Below are 16,441 nucleotides of genomic sequence, written 5' to 3' on the forward strand. Positions count from 1 at the left end.
CTCATAAAAAATTTGAATTTAAAAAACTCTTCTCTCATAAAATTCATAATAATAAATCAGAATTACTGACTTAAACGCATAAATTAAACAGACCTAAAGATTAATACCATGCAAATTGTCATACCATTTTATAAAAATGACAATAAGAAAAAATTTAATTATGTTTTTTTTTTTTTTTTTTTTTTTTTTCAGAATGACTACAAACGACCATAACGAATTGTCTTGCTTCTCTTGTGATCGTTGGATTCAACAACTGTGAAAATATTTTACAAGCCTAGATTACCGCCACGTGTACTTGTAGGACGTGAGAACTTATGATCTTAAATTGAGTTTGAGTTATAACTTGAGTTGAAGTTATAACTTGATATTGTATTTGGATGTGCACATTTGAGTTATGATTTGAATTGAGAATCTTTATGAGTTTGTGTTTAGATGAGTTAAAACTTAAATTTGTATTTAGATAGTATTTTAAAAAAAACTCAATATTGATGGCAAATTTTTAATAGGGTATATGGGTAGAGTTTTATTCGTCTTTTGTTGTGAATGCATAGAAAAAAATCATCTCAATTAGAATTAAAACGAAAAAATTATGACATTTTTAAGAATAGAAAAATATTGTTCATTAACTTGAGTTCGAGTTTATGTATTCGAGTTGAAGAGAAAATTTAAACTCAAATTTAATTCAAAACTCAAATTTAAACTTAAATTTTATAAAAGAATATAAACTGAATCAAATTATAATTTAAGTTCAAATTTTTTGTGAATTTCGTCAGAAGAGAATGACCTTAAGGCCACGTTCTTTTTGCTGATTTGGGTTTAAAATTTAAGTTTTACTATAGTAAAAAGCTCTCAGAAACAGTTACATCTAACATTTTTTCTATAGTAAAAAGTTCTCATATAATATCATATCTCAACTCGAATTAAAAACTCGAATTAGTGAACCGAACGGGCTGAGACTCCCTTCAGACTCAACTTTGTGCACTTGCAAGCCAAACAGATGATTATCTTTGACTATTCAATTCTCGACCACCACGCTCACTAATTTCCCATACTATGTATACAGTATTATATATGTCTTCTTTAGTCTAAACTAGACAAGTACACTAACCAAAGTCGAAGACCCTTTTAACATATTCATTCACATATTTCTTCAATTTTTTTTATTATTTTTTGCCCTCTTCCTTTTATCTCATTGAAAGTAGAAGCTTCAAGAAGCATGGCCAGCCAGTGTTTTAGCTCCTCAAGTTCAGTTTTTCCTACACCTTCATCAAGCAGTCACACAAAAGGTAACTTTTCTTTTTCATATGCCTTTTTTGTTTTTATCTGGAACTTGTTTCTTCCTTTTTTTTTTCCAAGTGGGAGATCAATAAGTTGACTTTACATTAGCTATATGTAAACTCTGAAAAATTATCTGGGAATTTGGTGCTATTTATATATCTTATTGTAATAAGCTGATTTATTTTTGGTTGTTGAATCTTTTAACTATTTTACATGCTTTCAGTTGAAGAGAAATGGATTGGATCTTTTCCACTTAAGAGAAGACCAGTGCATTTGAGACTTTATTCTAGTGCAAGAGCAGCTCTTAATGCTGATCCAAAACCAGTAGAAATTCCTCGAAAATGGTACAATCTAATAGCGGATCTTCCTGTGAAACCTCCTCCGCCGTTGAATCCAAGGACTCTTCAACCGGTCAAACCTGAAGACTTGTCTCCACTCTTCCCTGATGAGTTGATTAAGCAGGAGACAACCGGTGAAAGATTCATAGATATCCCAGATGAAGTTGTTGATGTTTATAAACTTTGGAGGCCAACCCCTCTCATCAGGTCTTATTTTGCTCCTCTATAGTGGAACTTTTAATCATTATAGTTAGGAGAATTCTATTGTGGTGTATGCCAAAAAAAAAAAAAAAAAAAAAAAAAAAAATATTTTAAAAAAAAAAAAAAAAAATCTATTGGTAGAGCATAGTATTGAACCGTCAAATTTTTATCAAGTTTTGTCAAATTGTCACACTTTAGTTAACGTAATACGATTCTGATGTGATATGAGGGTTTAAAACTGTCTTCTATTGATATGCAAATTTCATTGTTATTGATTTTAGGGACTTCGTTGTGGTTGGAAACACTTATCGATAATGCAAACTTTAGAAAGTACTGAATCCGAAAAAAAAAAGAAAAAAAAAATCAGTCATTCCAAAAAGTCATTACTATTAGTCTACATTTCCATACACTACCACCGAATTCTTCATTATTTTGAGAAATTTCCTTGTATACTGTGAGGAAAATCATCTTACACATTTGAGTTGAATATAGAGCCAAGAGGTTGGAGAAACTTCTGGACACTCCAGCCAGAATCTATTACAAGTATGAAGGTGTCAGCCCAGCTGGCTCTCACAAGCCCAATTCTGCTGTTCCGCAAGTCTGGTATAACGCAAAGGCAGGCGTCAAGAATGTTGTGACAGAAACTGGTGCTGGTCAATGGGGAAGTTCACTGGCCTTTGCTTGCAGCTTATTTGGTCTTGGCTGCGAGGTAAGAAGAAATAACCATGATGAACCTAAAAACTCTTTGTAGCTTGTTCTGCTGCACGACGGTCGACAACAAACTCATGCGTTGAAGAAGTTGTTGGTCCAATTCTTGGTTTATAATTTTCTTGCTACATGTGTATAGGTGTGGCAAGTTCGTGCCTCTTACAATCAAAAACCGTATCGCAGACTGATGATGCAAACTTGGGGTGCAAAAGTACACCCATCTCCATCTAGCATTACTGAAGCTGGCAAGAAGATCCTTGAGATGGATCCCACGAGCCCCGGAAGTCTAGGAATTGCCATCTCAGAAGCTGTGGAGGTTGCAGCCATGAATGCTGATACCAAGTACTGTCTAGGCAGTGTTCTCAATCATGTTTTGCTCCATCAGACCGTCATTGGCGAGGAGTGTCTAAAACAAATGGAGGCTATAGGTGAAATGCCGGATGTAATCATAGGATGTACTGGTGGAGGGTCCAATTTTGCAGGGCTTAGTTTTCCTTTCATTCGCGAAATGCTTAGCGGGAAGATAAATCCTGTGATAAGAGCAGTTGAACCAGCAGCTTGTCCTTCCTTGACAAAAGGTGTGTATGCATATGACTTCGGTGACACTGCAGGGTTGACTCCTCTCATGAAGATGCACACCCTTGGCCATGATTTCGTTCCTGACCCAATTCACGCCGGTAATTTGTTATCGCCCTATTGATTTTTTCTATAATGTCATGTTGTTCTTCTATAGTTCTCAGAGTTGAAAATTTTTAAGTTTTGCAGGAGGATTGCGCTACCATGGAATGGCTCCATTGTTATCACACGTCTATGAACTTGGTTTTATGGAAGCCATTGCAATTCCTCAGACTGAGTGCTTTCAAGGTGATTCAAGTTTCTTCAATCTGCCCCTTGAACTTATCACGATTGCAAGTTACCCTTTAAACTTCTGAGTTTGGCAAATTACCCCTTAAATTTAACAAAGTGTTGCAGAGTGCCCTGAATTGAGGATGAATATTGAAAGAAAATATTGACATGTCAAATGAAAATTGAAGCACGTCATGTCACGTACATGAGGGCGTTTCGGTCTAAATTTTAACACCACTCGTCGATTTTGGGGCACTCTTCAATTTTATTATTATTATTTTTTAAATAGATGGGGTAATTTATAATTAAAAGTTCAGGGGCAAAACTCAAAAGTGGCAGAATGATTAGTACTAAAGGAAAAAAGAATGAATTTATGAACTTTTGACTTTTTTGTGTTAATAGGTGCTATACAATTTGCTAGAACTGAAGGGTTGATACCAGCACCAGAGCCAACGCATGCCATAGCTGCTACGATTAGGGAAGCTCTTAAATGCAAAGAGACTGGAGAAGCAAAGGTCATTCTCACAGCAATGTGTGGGCATGGCCATTTTGACCTCCCAGCTTATGAGAAATACTTGCAAGGAGATATGGTTGACTTGTCATTTTCAAAGGAAAAGATAGAAGCATCACTGGCCAATATTCCCCAAGTTGTGGCGTAATTAGGATGGACCATAAGAGCAAACAATGGTTTGATTGGATGTTCCTTCGTTTTTTCATGACATATCGTCGTGAAAAATTAGACTTAGTAAGGGAGTTCAGTAATTGGTTTTAGAGGAAATAACGGAAAATAGTTGGAGAAGCTAAGAAAGAGGGCGTGACAGAATTTAGACAACAATATGAGAGGTTGTTGAGCGTAGATTCACATGAAAGCACATTTACCTTTTTTGCCAATAAATTTCCTGAGATGTTGGAAGTGGTTGTTTACTTTTAAACTTGCTGTTCATTGTTATATAATTTGATGTATTAAGTCAATGAATTAGCTGGGCGGAATAAACCCTTAGTTTCTTTTTTTTTTTTTTAATTATTGTAACATCTTTATTTCTTGTTATATAATTTGATGTATTAAGTCAATGAATTACCTGTGATCTTCTGTTGCTGTATTATATACCTTATAATTTACTTAATTATTTAATTTTTGCAAAAAAATTAATTATTTTTTCCAAGTAATACAGAGAACAACCAGTTTTTTTTCTTTTTTAATTAAAAAATAATTGGTTGTCAGTTTGGGCGAAGAAAAAAGAAAAAGTTCTTTCTGTTGCTACAGCCTAAAACGACAAGCCACAACAGCTTAATGCATGTAAACTGCAAACGAAATGTTTATTTCTTTATTGATGTGTAAATATATATATATATATATGTGTGTGTGTGTGTGTGTGTGTGTGTATTTGTTCCTGAATTTTTTAGAAATGGCTACTCATAAATTTTTAATTTGATAGATATAACTTGGATTGAAACACATCTGTTATATAAGTTCACTTTTACGAATCACTTCAGTTTTTATTACAATATTTTCTCTTATAAAAATTTAAATTTAATTATTTTTATTAGTATTTTTTTTCACACATAAATTTATTTTTTAATTTAAATTCAGAACTCGAACGAGTTTCGGGCCTGAAATTTCAAATGATAATTGAAATATGTCAAATCTGTATATTAGACCATTTCTTTTCAAATTTAAAGACTATTGATTGATTTTGCAGACATCCCTAGTATTTATTAAATTGAGCTAATTTACCATAAAAGCTCAAGAAACAACTTGCTAATCCATCGTACAGGAAATTATAAAATATGGGTATGTTTGTTTTACAATTCAAGTTAGAAATTTGAATTGTATATGTGAGAGAAAAATATTGTAACAAAAAGATTAAATTTAAATTTTTATAAGATAAAATACTGTAACAATATAACTTAAATTGTGACTTGAGTTATCAGGGCCGTAGTTTCTTTTGCTAAACGACACAAAACATCAATTCTAACGCGTCGTTTATTGAGATAGGCCCAACAACTTCAGCTATTGAAAACGACGTCTCGTCACATAAAATGTCACGCCCCAAAACAGGGGTTAGTGACATAGAGGCTTGTTTAGAAGTTAAACATGATTAAGAAAGTAATTAATCATTCAGAAATATAATAATCCAAAACCATAAGTAAAATATTAAAGAAATTTCTAAACAAGCCCTACATTTTACTGAAATTAGATTACAAGAAAGTGATGAGGACTTTCACACTTTTCTGAAAAATAAGTTTTAAACTAAGCCTATGGCATTATTTAGGGTTCACCCACAGGATATACAATATTGTACATACATGAACATGTAAATAACATTTACAGACATCAACCACAGTCTAAAAACTTAAAGTTTAGAGTCTTATAGTTTACAATCTTTACATTTGTACACAAGGACAATGGACACAATCCTCACTTGATCGGACGGTAGCAACTACTTCAGCTACTCAGCGCTGCTTCTAGCGTCGCCTCAGAGGAGTTAATATTTATAGAAACAAAATAAAACGTGAGTAGAATGCCCAGTAGGATGTATTTTGAAATAAACTTTATAAACAATTAAATAATGAATAAGCAAATAAAAACAGATATCCAGTTCCAATACAACAGTTGGAACCTAACATCATTTTTCTGAAAGGAAATATAAACTAAAAATTATGTATTATAGGCATCAACAAGTAATTTATGATGTGATAAATTACTTTCAAAACCACAAGCACAAGCCTTATCACTACCGTAGTGCCCAGTTCAGGTTCTGCCTTTGAGGATACTCGCTGCATATCTCTAGGCCATCAGCGGGCTTACCAGTTCGCAAGATATCTTATCTTAAAAAATCATTCATTAAAACTCTGAAATAGTTCATTATAATTCCAATAGCTAAATTCAAGCTATTGTGTTAAAATGCTTTTCTTTCACAAACATGTCATTTCTTTAAAACATCTGTAAGGCCAAAACTCTTTAAAACAAGCTATCAAAGAAAATGACAAGAAATCCTACATCTCAAGTGCTAAACCTGTTACTAGCGTTGCGCTACTCCGGCTTCCGCTTCCTCAAAGTCTTCAATTTGATTCTTCAACTAACATTGATACAAAACAACGCTTTAAGATTCAATTCTCATTCCTAAAGCAAATCAATCTCAATTATACACTTCGATTTCCTATTAGTGTGCCTTAATCCAATTCCAAGTTCATATCATTTCATGTTTCAAATCGTCATTCCAAGGATTTTGATCTCAAAACATGGATTAAAGGTACTAATCCATCTACTTTAGGTTCCCAAATGAAACTAATTTGGGTTCTTTTTAAAAATCAGGGTCAAAATAACATTTTAAGACAAATCCGGCTCAAATCACGTGTACACCAGTCGACCGGTGACAGAGAAGTTATTCTCCACCGGCCGGCCGGTGGAGAAGGACACAGGATGGCCGATCTGAAGAAAATAAGGCCAAAACCTACAAATCCAAGTTCCAATCCGAGATATTTCAAGGGAAAACTACCAAATCCAGGTTCTAATTACTAAATCAAGTCCAAAGAACCAATTTTCCCTAATTTTCACCGTGATTTTACCAAAAATCCAATTTAAACTAGAAATAGGGTTTTCTAATAGAAAAATTCAAGATTCAATAAGAGTTTTTCAGAAATCTTACCCCAAATCCTTCCCTTGATGTTAAAAACTCCTTGAAGTTTCTCTTTAGCTCAAGATCCTTAAGAATTGGTGACAAATTGGACGAGAGAGAGAGAGTGCGTTTGAGAGAGTGAGAGAACGACAGAGAGGGAGAGTGAGAGGAAAACGACAAGGAAAGAGAGAGAGAGAGTTGAGGGTGCTCACGAAGGAAAGGAAGAAAAAGAAAGAAAAAGGAGGGAAAAGAAATAAAGAAAAATAAGGATAATTTTCAAAAGATATTTATAAAAGTAGATTAGAAAGTGTATCTACGTATACTTTTGAGGTAAAAATATAAATACTGAAAATATTTAAATTTACATATCAAAAATATTTAATGAATATAATTAATTATTTACACCAGATTAGGTACACAAATAAATCTCAATTATCTTAATTAATCCAGTTTAATCTCTTGAGGTGTTACATAAAACAACTCATGCACGAAACATGTCGTTTTCATACCAACGACACCAAAATCTTCACTAACGTTTGGAATGTCGTTTTAGTGCGTTAGACTAAAAATATATAAAGTGGGTGTTCTCCGGAGGATTATTCTTTCTGCGTACGAAGGTTGCTCTTCGTCTCTGTTTCATAAATTCTCATCATCTTCTGAGCTCACCTCTTCAATCTCATCTCAGGTATGTCCTTAACAACTTCCTCAATCCTCATAAATTCTTCCCAAACCCTAAAAATTATAGCTTTATCCCAAAATTCGAACTTTTTTTTTTGTTCTTTCCTTTTTTTAATTGTTGCGATTGTTTCCATTCGATTTTGTGTGTATAGTTGTGATTAGATTTTTAGTTATTTTTCTTTCGGGTTTAATTGTTCTGAAACGTTGAAGTTATTCTAAGTATCAATCTGGTTGAATGTTGGTATTGAAAATAACAAATTAATACAATGCACGCCAATTGTTTGATGAAAGTCCTCCATTAATCACTGAACTACATTTTGTGCTTTTTTTTTTTCTCCTTACAACCATATAAATTTGAAGTTTGAACAATGGCCAGACTTGGGCTATTTTCTGTTTATTTATTTATTTAGCGAAACTGTAACTTATTGTTTAGTGTTTTTCAAATTCCTCAGCCCTGGTCAAAGGTTAGGTTCTTATAATGGGAAGCAAGGGTGGTCGAGTTCCGCTTCCCCATCTGCGGCACCCTCTTCCAGGTCCGGGCATGGGGCACCCCGACCCATTTGGCCCGGGCATACGCCCTCCGCCGGGCTCCTATCCTTCTTATGAGATGTTGCCTCCACCCGAAGTTATGGAACAGAAGCTTGCTGCGCAACACGTTGAGATGCAGAGACTGGTAACGGAGAACCAGAGGCTTGCTGCGACTCATGGAACCTTGAGGCAAGAACTGGCTGCCGCGCAACATGAGCTACAAATGTTGCACGTTCAGATAGGTGCTATGAAGTCTGAGAGAGACCAACAGGTGAGAGGCATGGTGGATAAGATTGCCAAGATGGAAGCCGATTTGCAGTCAGCAGAGCCTCTTAAATTAGAGTTGCAGAAAGCTCGAACGGAGGCCCAGAACTTGGTTGCTGCAAGGCAGGAACTTGTTTCCAAAGTTCAGCAATTGTCCCAGGATCTTCAAAGGGCACACACGGATGCACAGCAGCTTCCTGCTCTAATGTCGGAACTAGACGGCCTCAGACAAGAGTATCAGCACTGCAGGTTAGTGTTATGCTAGATGTGTATTATCTATTTAGTGTTATCTGTTTAAGTTACTTTTCTAGAAAATAAATTTATTCAACATGTCCTTGTCTCTAAATGTAAGGTCTTTCTGTTTCTGAAATAATCTGAGATGCATTATTCTCTTCTAGTTTTAACTGATTTTTATGGGTTTGCTGAATCCCTGATCTTCTGTTTGATTTGATTTTGCAGAGCTACTTATGACTATGAAAAGAAACTATACAATGATCACCTTGAGTCACTCCAGCTGATGGAGAAGAACTACATTACCATGGCACGAGAAGTGGAAAAGCTCCGAGGAGAGTTAATGAATCCTGCTTACGCTGAAAGAAGACCTGGTATGTTCTCCTTTCTACATAAGGCGTCGTATGTAGTTTCCCTTGAGTTCTTTTATATTGTAGAGGATGGGTCATTACTAACTATTCCTACCAAATGCAGTTGCGCCTTATGGTGGCACTCCTGGAAATAACGAGAATGAGGCTTCTGGTCACCTTGTTGGACAAAATGCTTATGAAGATGCCTATGGTGTTCCCCAGGTCTGTTATGGAACTATAAATGTATTAATGTGTTTTCCAATCCATGTTATGCTACTATCGTTTAAGACGTTGTAGTTTTGATTGCAATGTCTTGTTCTGCACGAGCTGCTATCAAATCATGCAATGAGGGGAAAAAAAAAGGCCATTTGGACCTAGTTGAAGATGTCTACTCGCATAAAAATTCATTCTTCATGTCTATTTGCTTCTGATTTTTAGCAATGAAAAGCAACTTTTACAATGCATGCGGAAGATGAAACAAAAACTGATGATTTGTCACTCCTGTCATTTTGTACAATAGGGACGCACCTCTCTGCCTGCCGGCAGTGCTGGTGCTAGTGCTACTGTTGCTGCCGGAACTCCAACTTATGGTGGAGCTCAATCCGGACCTGCTCCTGCGAGACCTGGTTATGATGCACCAAGAGGGCCTGGCTATGATGCATCAGGCGTTCCTGCTTATGATCCACAAAGGGGATATGGCTATGAACCACAGAGAGGACCTGGTTATGATACACAATTGCAGAGAGGGACCAATTATGATGCACAGAGAACTGGATACGATCCACAGAGAGGATCGGGTTATGATGTGCAAAGAGGAGGACCTGGCTATGATCCATCAAGGGTTGGTAATTATGATGCGCAGTTCAGAGGTGCTGCTGGGCCTCATGGCCATGTGACGCCCGCAAACCATGTGCCTTATGGGTCAGCAACACCACCAAAACCTGCTGCTCGAGGCGGAAACCCTGTTCGGAGATGAGCTCCAGAGGCATTGTCCTAATATTTAAGACATCGTGAGAGATAATGTAATTGTTAGAATACTCTGAAAAATCAAAATTGGATCCTTGATTAACCAAATCGTTTGCTTTGCTAAAGTTATGGACTATTTCTGGTCTCGGTGTTTGTTGTGGCCTTTGTCTGTAAATGTTTTGGCAAACTCAGACGGTGTCTACAAATGAAAATCATGTCATGATTTGATCATGTCATGGGGACTTTTTTTTTTTTTTTTTGGTTGAAATAACCAACTTCTGCTCTCCTTCAAATTGTTCTTGTTTCAATTAGGTTAAAAGTATTGAACTAAACTACTAGTGCAACTATTTTTTTTTCATTACTCTTTCTTTCGCTTTTGTCTTTTTCTATCTATTTGCATCTTTTCTTTCTTCTTTGAAATGAATCAAATCCACGATGAAGTAATTAATTTTTTAAAGTTTATAAGTACCAAGTTATAAATTTATATTGTAATGAAGATTTTTTTCTTTATTTGGGATTTTATGTTTTAGATATGAATATGTTTAAAAGTCAAATTTTAGCGGATGATCGAAATATTTTTAAAGAATTTTGAAATATAGTATCTAAAAGCTAAAATTTGGAGGATAATAGATTTTTTTTTTAAAAGAAAAATGTATGTAAAAGCCAATATTTGCAAAATTCAGGGGAAGATAAAGAGGAAAGTCATAAGAAAATATAAATCTTTGGACCAAAAGTTCAAAGAGCCCATAGGTCAAGCGGGATGTTTTTTTCCTTGCGCTAAAAGTGGCTCTGTCTAAGGGTGGCAATTCGTGTTACGTGTTGTGTTTGTATCGTGTTTTGATAAATTTTTTTTAAATTTGTAGTCAACCTGAACACGACCTGTGACACGAAATTTTTTAAAAATCGCAACACGGACACAACACGACTACTTTACAGGTTGACATGACACGACACGACACAAAAATGACCTGTGAACCCGAAATTGACACGAAAGTTGTATACTTTTATTTAGTTTTTTACATATTAAAAATAACTTAAAATTCATAACACACTAAAATACAATAACATTCATTGAAATTAAGCAAATAATAATATACGATTTTGAGTATAGCTATTATGATATCACAAGTTCATAATAAAATTAAAATTATGTAATGAAAAATGTATGTATTTTTTAGTTTTTTACGAGTTTCATGTCGTGTTCAGGTTAGGCGGGTCCAACCCGAAATTGACCTGTGTTTTTCGTGTCAATTTCAGGTTGATCCAATTCTGACTCGAACATCTTTTTTCTCAACCCTAACCCGTGAAATTCATGTTGTTTTCGAGTCGTGTTGTATCGTAATCCCTATTACCGGCCCTCTACCCCTATTTGAAACAAAGTATTATCGGGAGTATATATTTTTATAACCTACTATAAAATTTGACCCTTTTTATATTTTATTCAAAACTCTTATTTCTCATTTTTATCTCTCTAAATTCTCGTATTTCACACCTTTTTAATAATGCACATTTCAAGTCCATTTTAGAAAGGAATATTTTCTACATTTGCTTCAAAATTTTTTTAGGGTTTTCGCAACTTACTTGAATTTTTAGTTTTGATAATTTTTTCTCTTAAATTATAAAACTATTGCGATGGGTCTTCTAATGATAATTATGTCAAATTTATGACAAAATAAGCACATTTTTTAAATAATTCTAACGTATCAATTCAAATAGTAACATAAATTTATAAATTTCTCAACTCATAATCCCCTTGATTTGACAAAAAATCTAAGCAAAATTAGTGAAATAGGGAATATTACAGAAGTTTGACAAGTTGAAGATAAAAATCGTAAAAGTTAAAAGTTCCGAGGGTAAGTTGCCAAAATCTTATAAGTTTAGAGGCAAATGTGAAAAAATCTCGCTCCTTCTGTCAGTTGGCGAACAAAATTCAAACACTCATCCTTTTCCTTGTCCTTCCCGGGCAATTTCTTTTCCATGGCGGAGCCACAAAAGCCGTTACGCTGCAGCAGTGTCCACTCTCGCGGTGAACATCTTTCTCTCTCCCACAAATTTCCACTCCCATGGCTGTTCCCTCTTCTACCTACTGCTTCCTTCTTCAATTTTTTACATTTTCATTTCTATTTATGGAATCGCTAGCTTTTCTGTGCATTTTCCCTCGGAGATTTGTGTTTGGCTACGCGGAAATTATTTTCTCGAGCATTTTCTAGGGCTTTAAGTCTGAAAATATGGGGTTTGCAGATTCGACAGGTTGTCCGATTGAAGGCATGAAATCTGTGATCGCGACTGTCAGTGGATACCATGGAATCGAGCGTTTGAACCTTGTAAAGCTCATCTCTCATGCCGGTGCGAGTTATGTCGGCGCAATGTCAAGCTCCATTACGCATTTGGTAGGTCTTTTGGTCTCTTTCGCTCAATTTAGTTCAATCACTTTCGGAAATGTGCTTTTGAAACCGTATTTCTGCTTTTACAAAACCCTAAATACGAAATTATGGTGTGAAATGTGTTTTAGGGTTTCAAAGTCACACTTTTAGAAGCGTTGTTTATGATGTTTGTCCTTTGAATTTGGGAATTAGGTTTGCTGGAAATTTGAGGGAAGGAAATACGGTATTGCTATGAATTCTGAAACTATAGTAGTGAACCATCGGTGGATTGAGGATTGCATAAAGCAAGGAAAGCGAGTTCCGGAGCGTCCTTATACCTTCAAATGGTATGATTAACTGGTTTCTCCTCAATTTTCATAGCTTTATAAACTGTCAAATGCTCAAACTGCTTCTTAATTATAATATTTTTGCTTGCAAATGAATATGGACCCTGTTCATGTTTTACTTCAATGCAGTGGGCAGGAGGTGGGACCCTTATTGTCGGAAGTTCCACAAGTTCCTAAAGTTGGTGCCTCGGTGAAAAAGCAGAAAGTTCTTTATGACAAATCAAATACTTGTTATGGCTCTGAAAAGAAAAGGGGCTATATGGGGGTTGAAGCATCTGGGGATGTCGTTTGTAATCGTTCTTTGTTAAATCAGGTGAGTTAGTGTATCTGAATCTCTCAATCTCAATGTCCCGCTGCCAAACTAGTTGTCTTCCCTTGAATGTTTAGTGTCATGTAAAATCATGTATATCTTGTTAGAAAGTATACTCTTTCTTAGAAAGTACAATCTTTTTTACATTGATAATTTATAATTTAGCTAGCTTTTGGAGACACGCGTTGCGTGGAATCTTCTGATTTTATTTCTCAAACTCTCTGTGTTGACACAATCGTATTTTTTGTTTTCTATTGAGATATTGGAATTTTCTGACTATTTTCTTTCTTCACTGTCTTTAATAGACCTTATTTTGTGATGTCAATAAAGTCGGAAATTCTTCTCATAAATCAAAGGATGAACTTGTCAAAAGCACTTCAGGGCAAGAACATCCTATATCTAGACCACTCAAAAACCCGGTAATCAATTTTATCTTTCTTTTTCTGCTATGATTTTTCTTTACATTTGAAAAAGCCTCGTTACTGTGACTAATGAGTTGAGATGGAAGTATAAAATGTGCGCTCAGGTAGCCATGGATCTCATTTTACATCAATGATTGGCACAATTATGTTCTTCTTTGGTTGTGGAACCTACGTCTTAATTTGTCCCAATTTTATGGTTCTTGATTCTTTAGTTGTTTGCAAGAGGTCTTTTCCATGCTGATCATGTAATTAGGATTTAAGCTCCTGGATGCTTTATGTGGATCCTATGTACCGATTAAATTGAAAGAAAATTTAATATGGTTCCCATTTCCTTTGTTCTTTGTGATTCTATGCTACCGTGTCTATGAAATTGTCAGTTGTTACTGGGAAGTCCAACAAAGTAGATAAAATGACGTATCCTTTTGTGAATATTTAAAGCACTCAATAAATATGGCTTTTGCCCTTATGATTAATATTGGTTTTATTTTTTTCAGTAAGTGCCTCATAATTTTTTTTTCTTTTTCTGGATAAGTTATTTTATGGCGATTAAGTTTTTTGCCATTTACTTTCTTTTCCCCTAGTAATTTCATCAATTGCCTTGCTTCTGTCGTTTGAGTTTTTTCTGCTTATATTCACACATATGAAAAGTACTTGAGGTGTAACAAATTCTTTTTTTTGGGTTATTGTGAAAAGCATGAAGGGACAAGTTCCCATGCTTCCTTGGAATTGGTGAGGAGGAAAGGGAAGATTATAAATAATAATGGGAGCAATGAGCCTGAAACTTCACGTAGAAGAAGAAGGCTTGTTAAAAAAAGTACACACAGTGATATTTTGGACTTATTCCCCTCGGGCTCCAATCAAGATTGCTATCCAATTGAAGTTGATAACCTGAACCAAAACAACGAAGACGTCGTGGTTCTTCTGTCTAATCCTTTAGATGCAGCAATGTGTGCTAATGTATCCGATAATGGACGACCATCTATTGATGGATTCTTTAACCCTAAGGAAAGCAGAAATAAAGGTTTGGATTCTGTTGAAGCTGATGTTCCAAGTCGTTTTTGTGCTTCAATGGATCCAAATGAACCAGATGTGCATGCTGAGAATGGATTAATGGACTTAGAAAATACTTCAGAAGATGGGTGTTCTGATGCAGAGAACTCTAAAGAGGAAACAACGAAAGGACTTGAGATTAAGCATGATTCTACTATTCCTTCTTCCACAGAGTTATCCTGTGTTATATGTTTGACAGATTTCAGCTCAACTCGAGGAGTTTTGCCATGTGGTCATCGATTCTGTTATTCATGCATTGAAAGTTGGGCTGATCATATGGTATACATTCTATTCTATTTGCTTCCACTACTAGTGTAGCCCTTTCAATTTAAATGTTATTTATTTATTTATTATTTTTACTGCTTTTAATTCCTATCAATATTGGTCATGATGTGGCTTAGTATCAAAAGTATGCAGCCTATGAATAGGTGAGAGATAAGTGTCTTTTATTTTTGCTGAAGTGCAAATAGGTAGCTACTACAGAGTCCCAAAATTTTCTGGATTGACACAGAGAATATCAATGAAATTACAGTATTTAGCGTATGTATACGTTTTTGTGTCTGTGATCGTAGGGTTTTCAACAGTCTACTTTACGCTCAGTAAGTCTGATTTCAAATGTGTGCTCATTAATTTGATGATGCTGCATTTAGGCTTTAAAAAGAAAGATATCAACATGCCCTTTATGCAAGGAAAGTTTTGCAAGCATAATAAAGTTTGAAGATACAGCTACTGATGGTCAGAAAATATATTCTCAAACCATTCCGTGTGGCTTATCAATGATGGACATGTTCATTCTTCATGATCAGGAAACAGCCAATATGACTGCTCAGGTACCATCTATGCTGATAAAAGTAAACTTCCTGTCATTTTGTTGGTAGTTTTAATTTTTAAACCCTGTTGCTGGAAAAAGAGTTAAGTGTATGATCTGTAACTCTTTGTTCTGTTTCACTTTCGTAGCTATTTCTCACTTAACTTTAAAATTCTGTGGAATTAATACTTTGCCGTTCAACACTTTAACTGAAAAGGATTAGTTAAAAACACAAAGATATGGGGCGGGTGGATGTTGCATAACATGATTTATAATATTGCTCAACACCAGTCTTGTACCTTGACATGTTAAACGATTAACAATAAATCAGGGTTTTTGTTTGGGACAAAGACTGGCCTGTATTTCATGGCTACAACCATTTAGTACTATTACTATAGAACACGTGAAATCTTCTACTGCCCAGTCGCATGTTAGTGAAGCCATGTTCAACTACATATTGATCCACATGGAAGGTTTTCCAGTAACAGGCACATTGGCAGACTCATGTGCTCTTCTTAACTGATCATAAGCAATGTTCATTTTCTTCCCACTGTCACAAGAACTTCTTTTTATTTTTATTTTTATTTTTATTTTTATTTTCTCGTTGTCCTTACTTAATTGTCACTTTGTTTTGTTAAGATCTGAATTTCCTCTTTCGGTGTCTGATTCTTTTTCTTTCACAATCTGATGAGGTTGAACAGCATGACTCAGCAACTGTTTGTAGCGTATGCCGACGTCTGGAGCCAGTGGATCTTCTCATCATCTGTAATGTGTGCCAAATTCGACGCATCCATTCCTACTGCCTTGACCCTCCTGTGGATCCATGGACGTGCATTGACTGCAAAGATCTGCAAAGGCTGTTACCTCTCAGCCGTTGAAAGCTCTTTTCCCCTAGTACATGGAAACTTTACTGAATGATTGAGTTTGAGCCTTGAGGTATATCTTAGAGTTGGAAAATTAGGTTTAATAGAGGTGAAAAAATAGAGGAAAAGAAAACAATTTATGTTGTCTGATATATAAGTATGATTGAACAAAAATAGACATGTTATGGTTAGCTCACGTGGTTAACGGGTGGGGGTGGGACTGATATTGTTTAGGTACAATATTGATGTGATAATGATTATTATTGGCAA

General features: G+C 35.2%; 3 protein-coding genes across 3 annotated transcripts; all 3 read left to right on the forward strand.

The window, feature by feature from the left end:
• Positions 1–1,089: 1,089 nt before the first annotated feature.
• Positions 1,090–4,102, forward strand: LOC21393007 (tryptophan synthase beta chain 2). The gene is made up of 6 exons (XM_010102614.2): positions 1,090–1,286; positions 1,502–1,823; positions 2,310–2,526; positions 2,665–3,202; positions 3,291–3,389; positions 3,774–4,102. The coding sequence occupies exons 1-6, from the start codon at positions 1,217–1,219 to the stop codon at positions 4,028–4,030; spliced, it is 1,503 nt and encodes a 500-aa protein (XP_010100916.1). The 5' UTR covers positions 1,090–1,216; the 3' UTR covers positions 4,031–4,102.
• A 3,493-nt stretch (positions 4,103–7,595) lies between these two features.
• LOC21393008 (protein FLX-like 2) lies at positions 7,596–10,262 on the forward strand. Its single transcript, XM_010102615.2, has 5 exons — positions 7,596–7,676; positions 8,122–8,710; positions 8,921–9,066; positions 9,167–9,264; positions 9,563–10,262. Exons 2-5 carry the CDS (start codon positions 8,148–8,150, stop codon positions 10,016–10,018), a joined length of 1,263 nt encoding a protein of 420 aa, XP_010100917.1. The 5' UTR covers positions 7,596–7,676; positions 8,122–8,147; the 3' UTR covers positions 10,019–10,262.
• A 1,718-nt stretch (positions 10,263–11,980) lies between these two features.
• Positions 11,981–16,216, forward strand: LOC21393009. Its single transcript, XM_024168524.1, has 8 exons — positions 11,981–12,034; positions 12,250–12,398; positions 12,585–12,718; positions 12,848–13,031; positions 13,334–13,447; positions 14,144–14,779; positions 15,151–15,330; positions 16,010–16,216. The coding sequence occupies exons 1-8, from the start codon at positions 11,986–11,988 to the stop codon at positions 16,184–16,186; spliced, it is 1,623 nt and encodes a 540-aa protein (XP_024024292.1). The 5' UTR covers positions 11,981–11,985; the 3' UTR covers positions 16,187–16,216.
• Positions 16,217–16,441: the final 225 nt, after the last annotated feature.

Source organism: Morus notabilis, unplaced genomic scaffold (assembly GCF_000414095.1).
Source record: "Morus notabilis unplaced genomic scaffold, ASM41409v2 Scaffold85, whole genome shotgun sequence".
Lineage (NCBI taxonomy): Eukaryota > Viridiplantae > Streptophyta > Magnoliopsida > Rosales > Moraceae > Morus > Morus notabilis.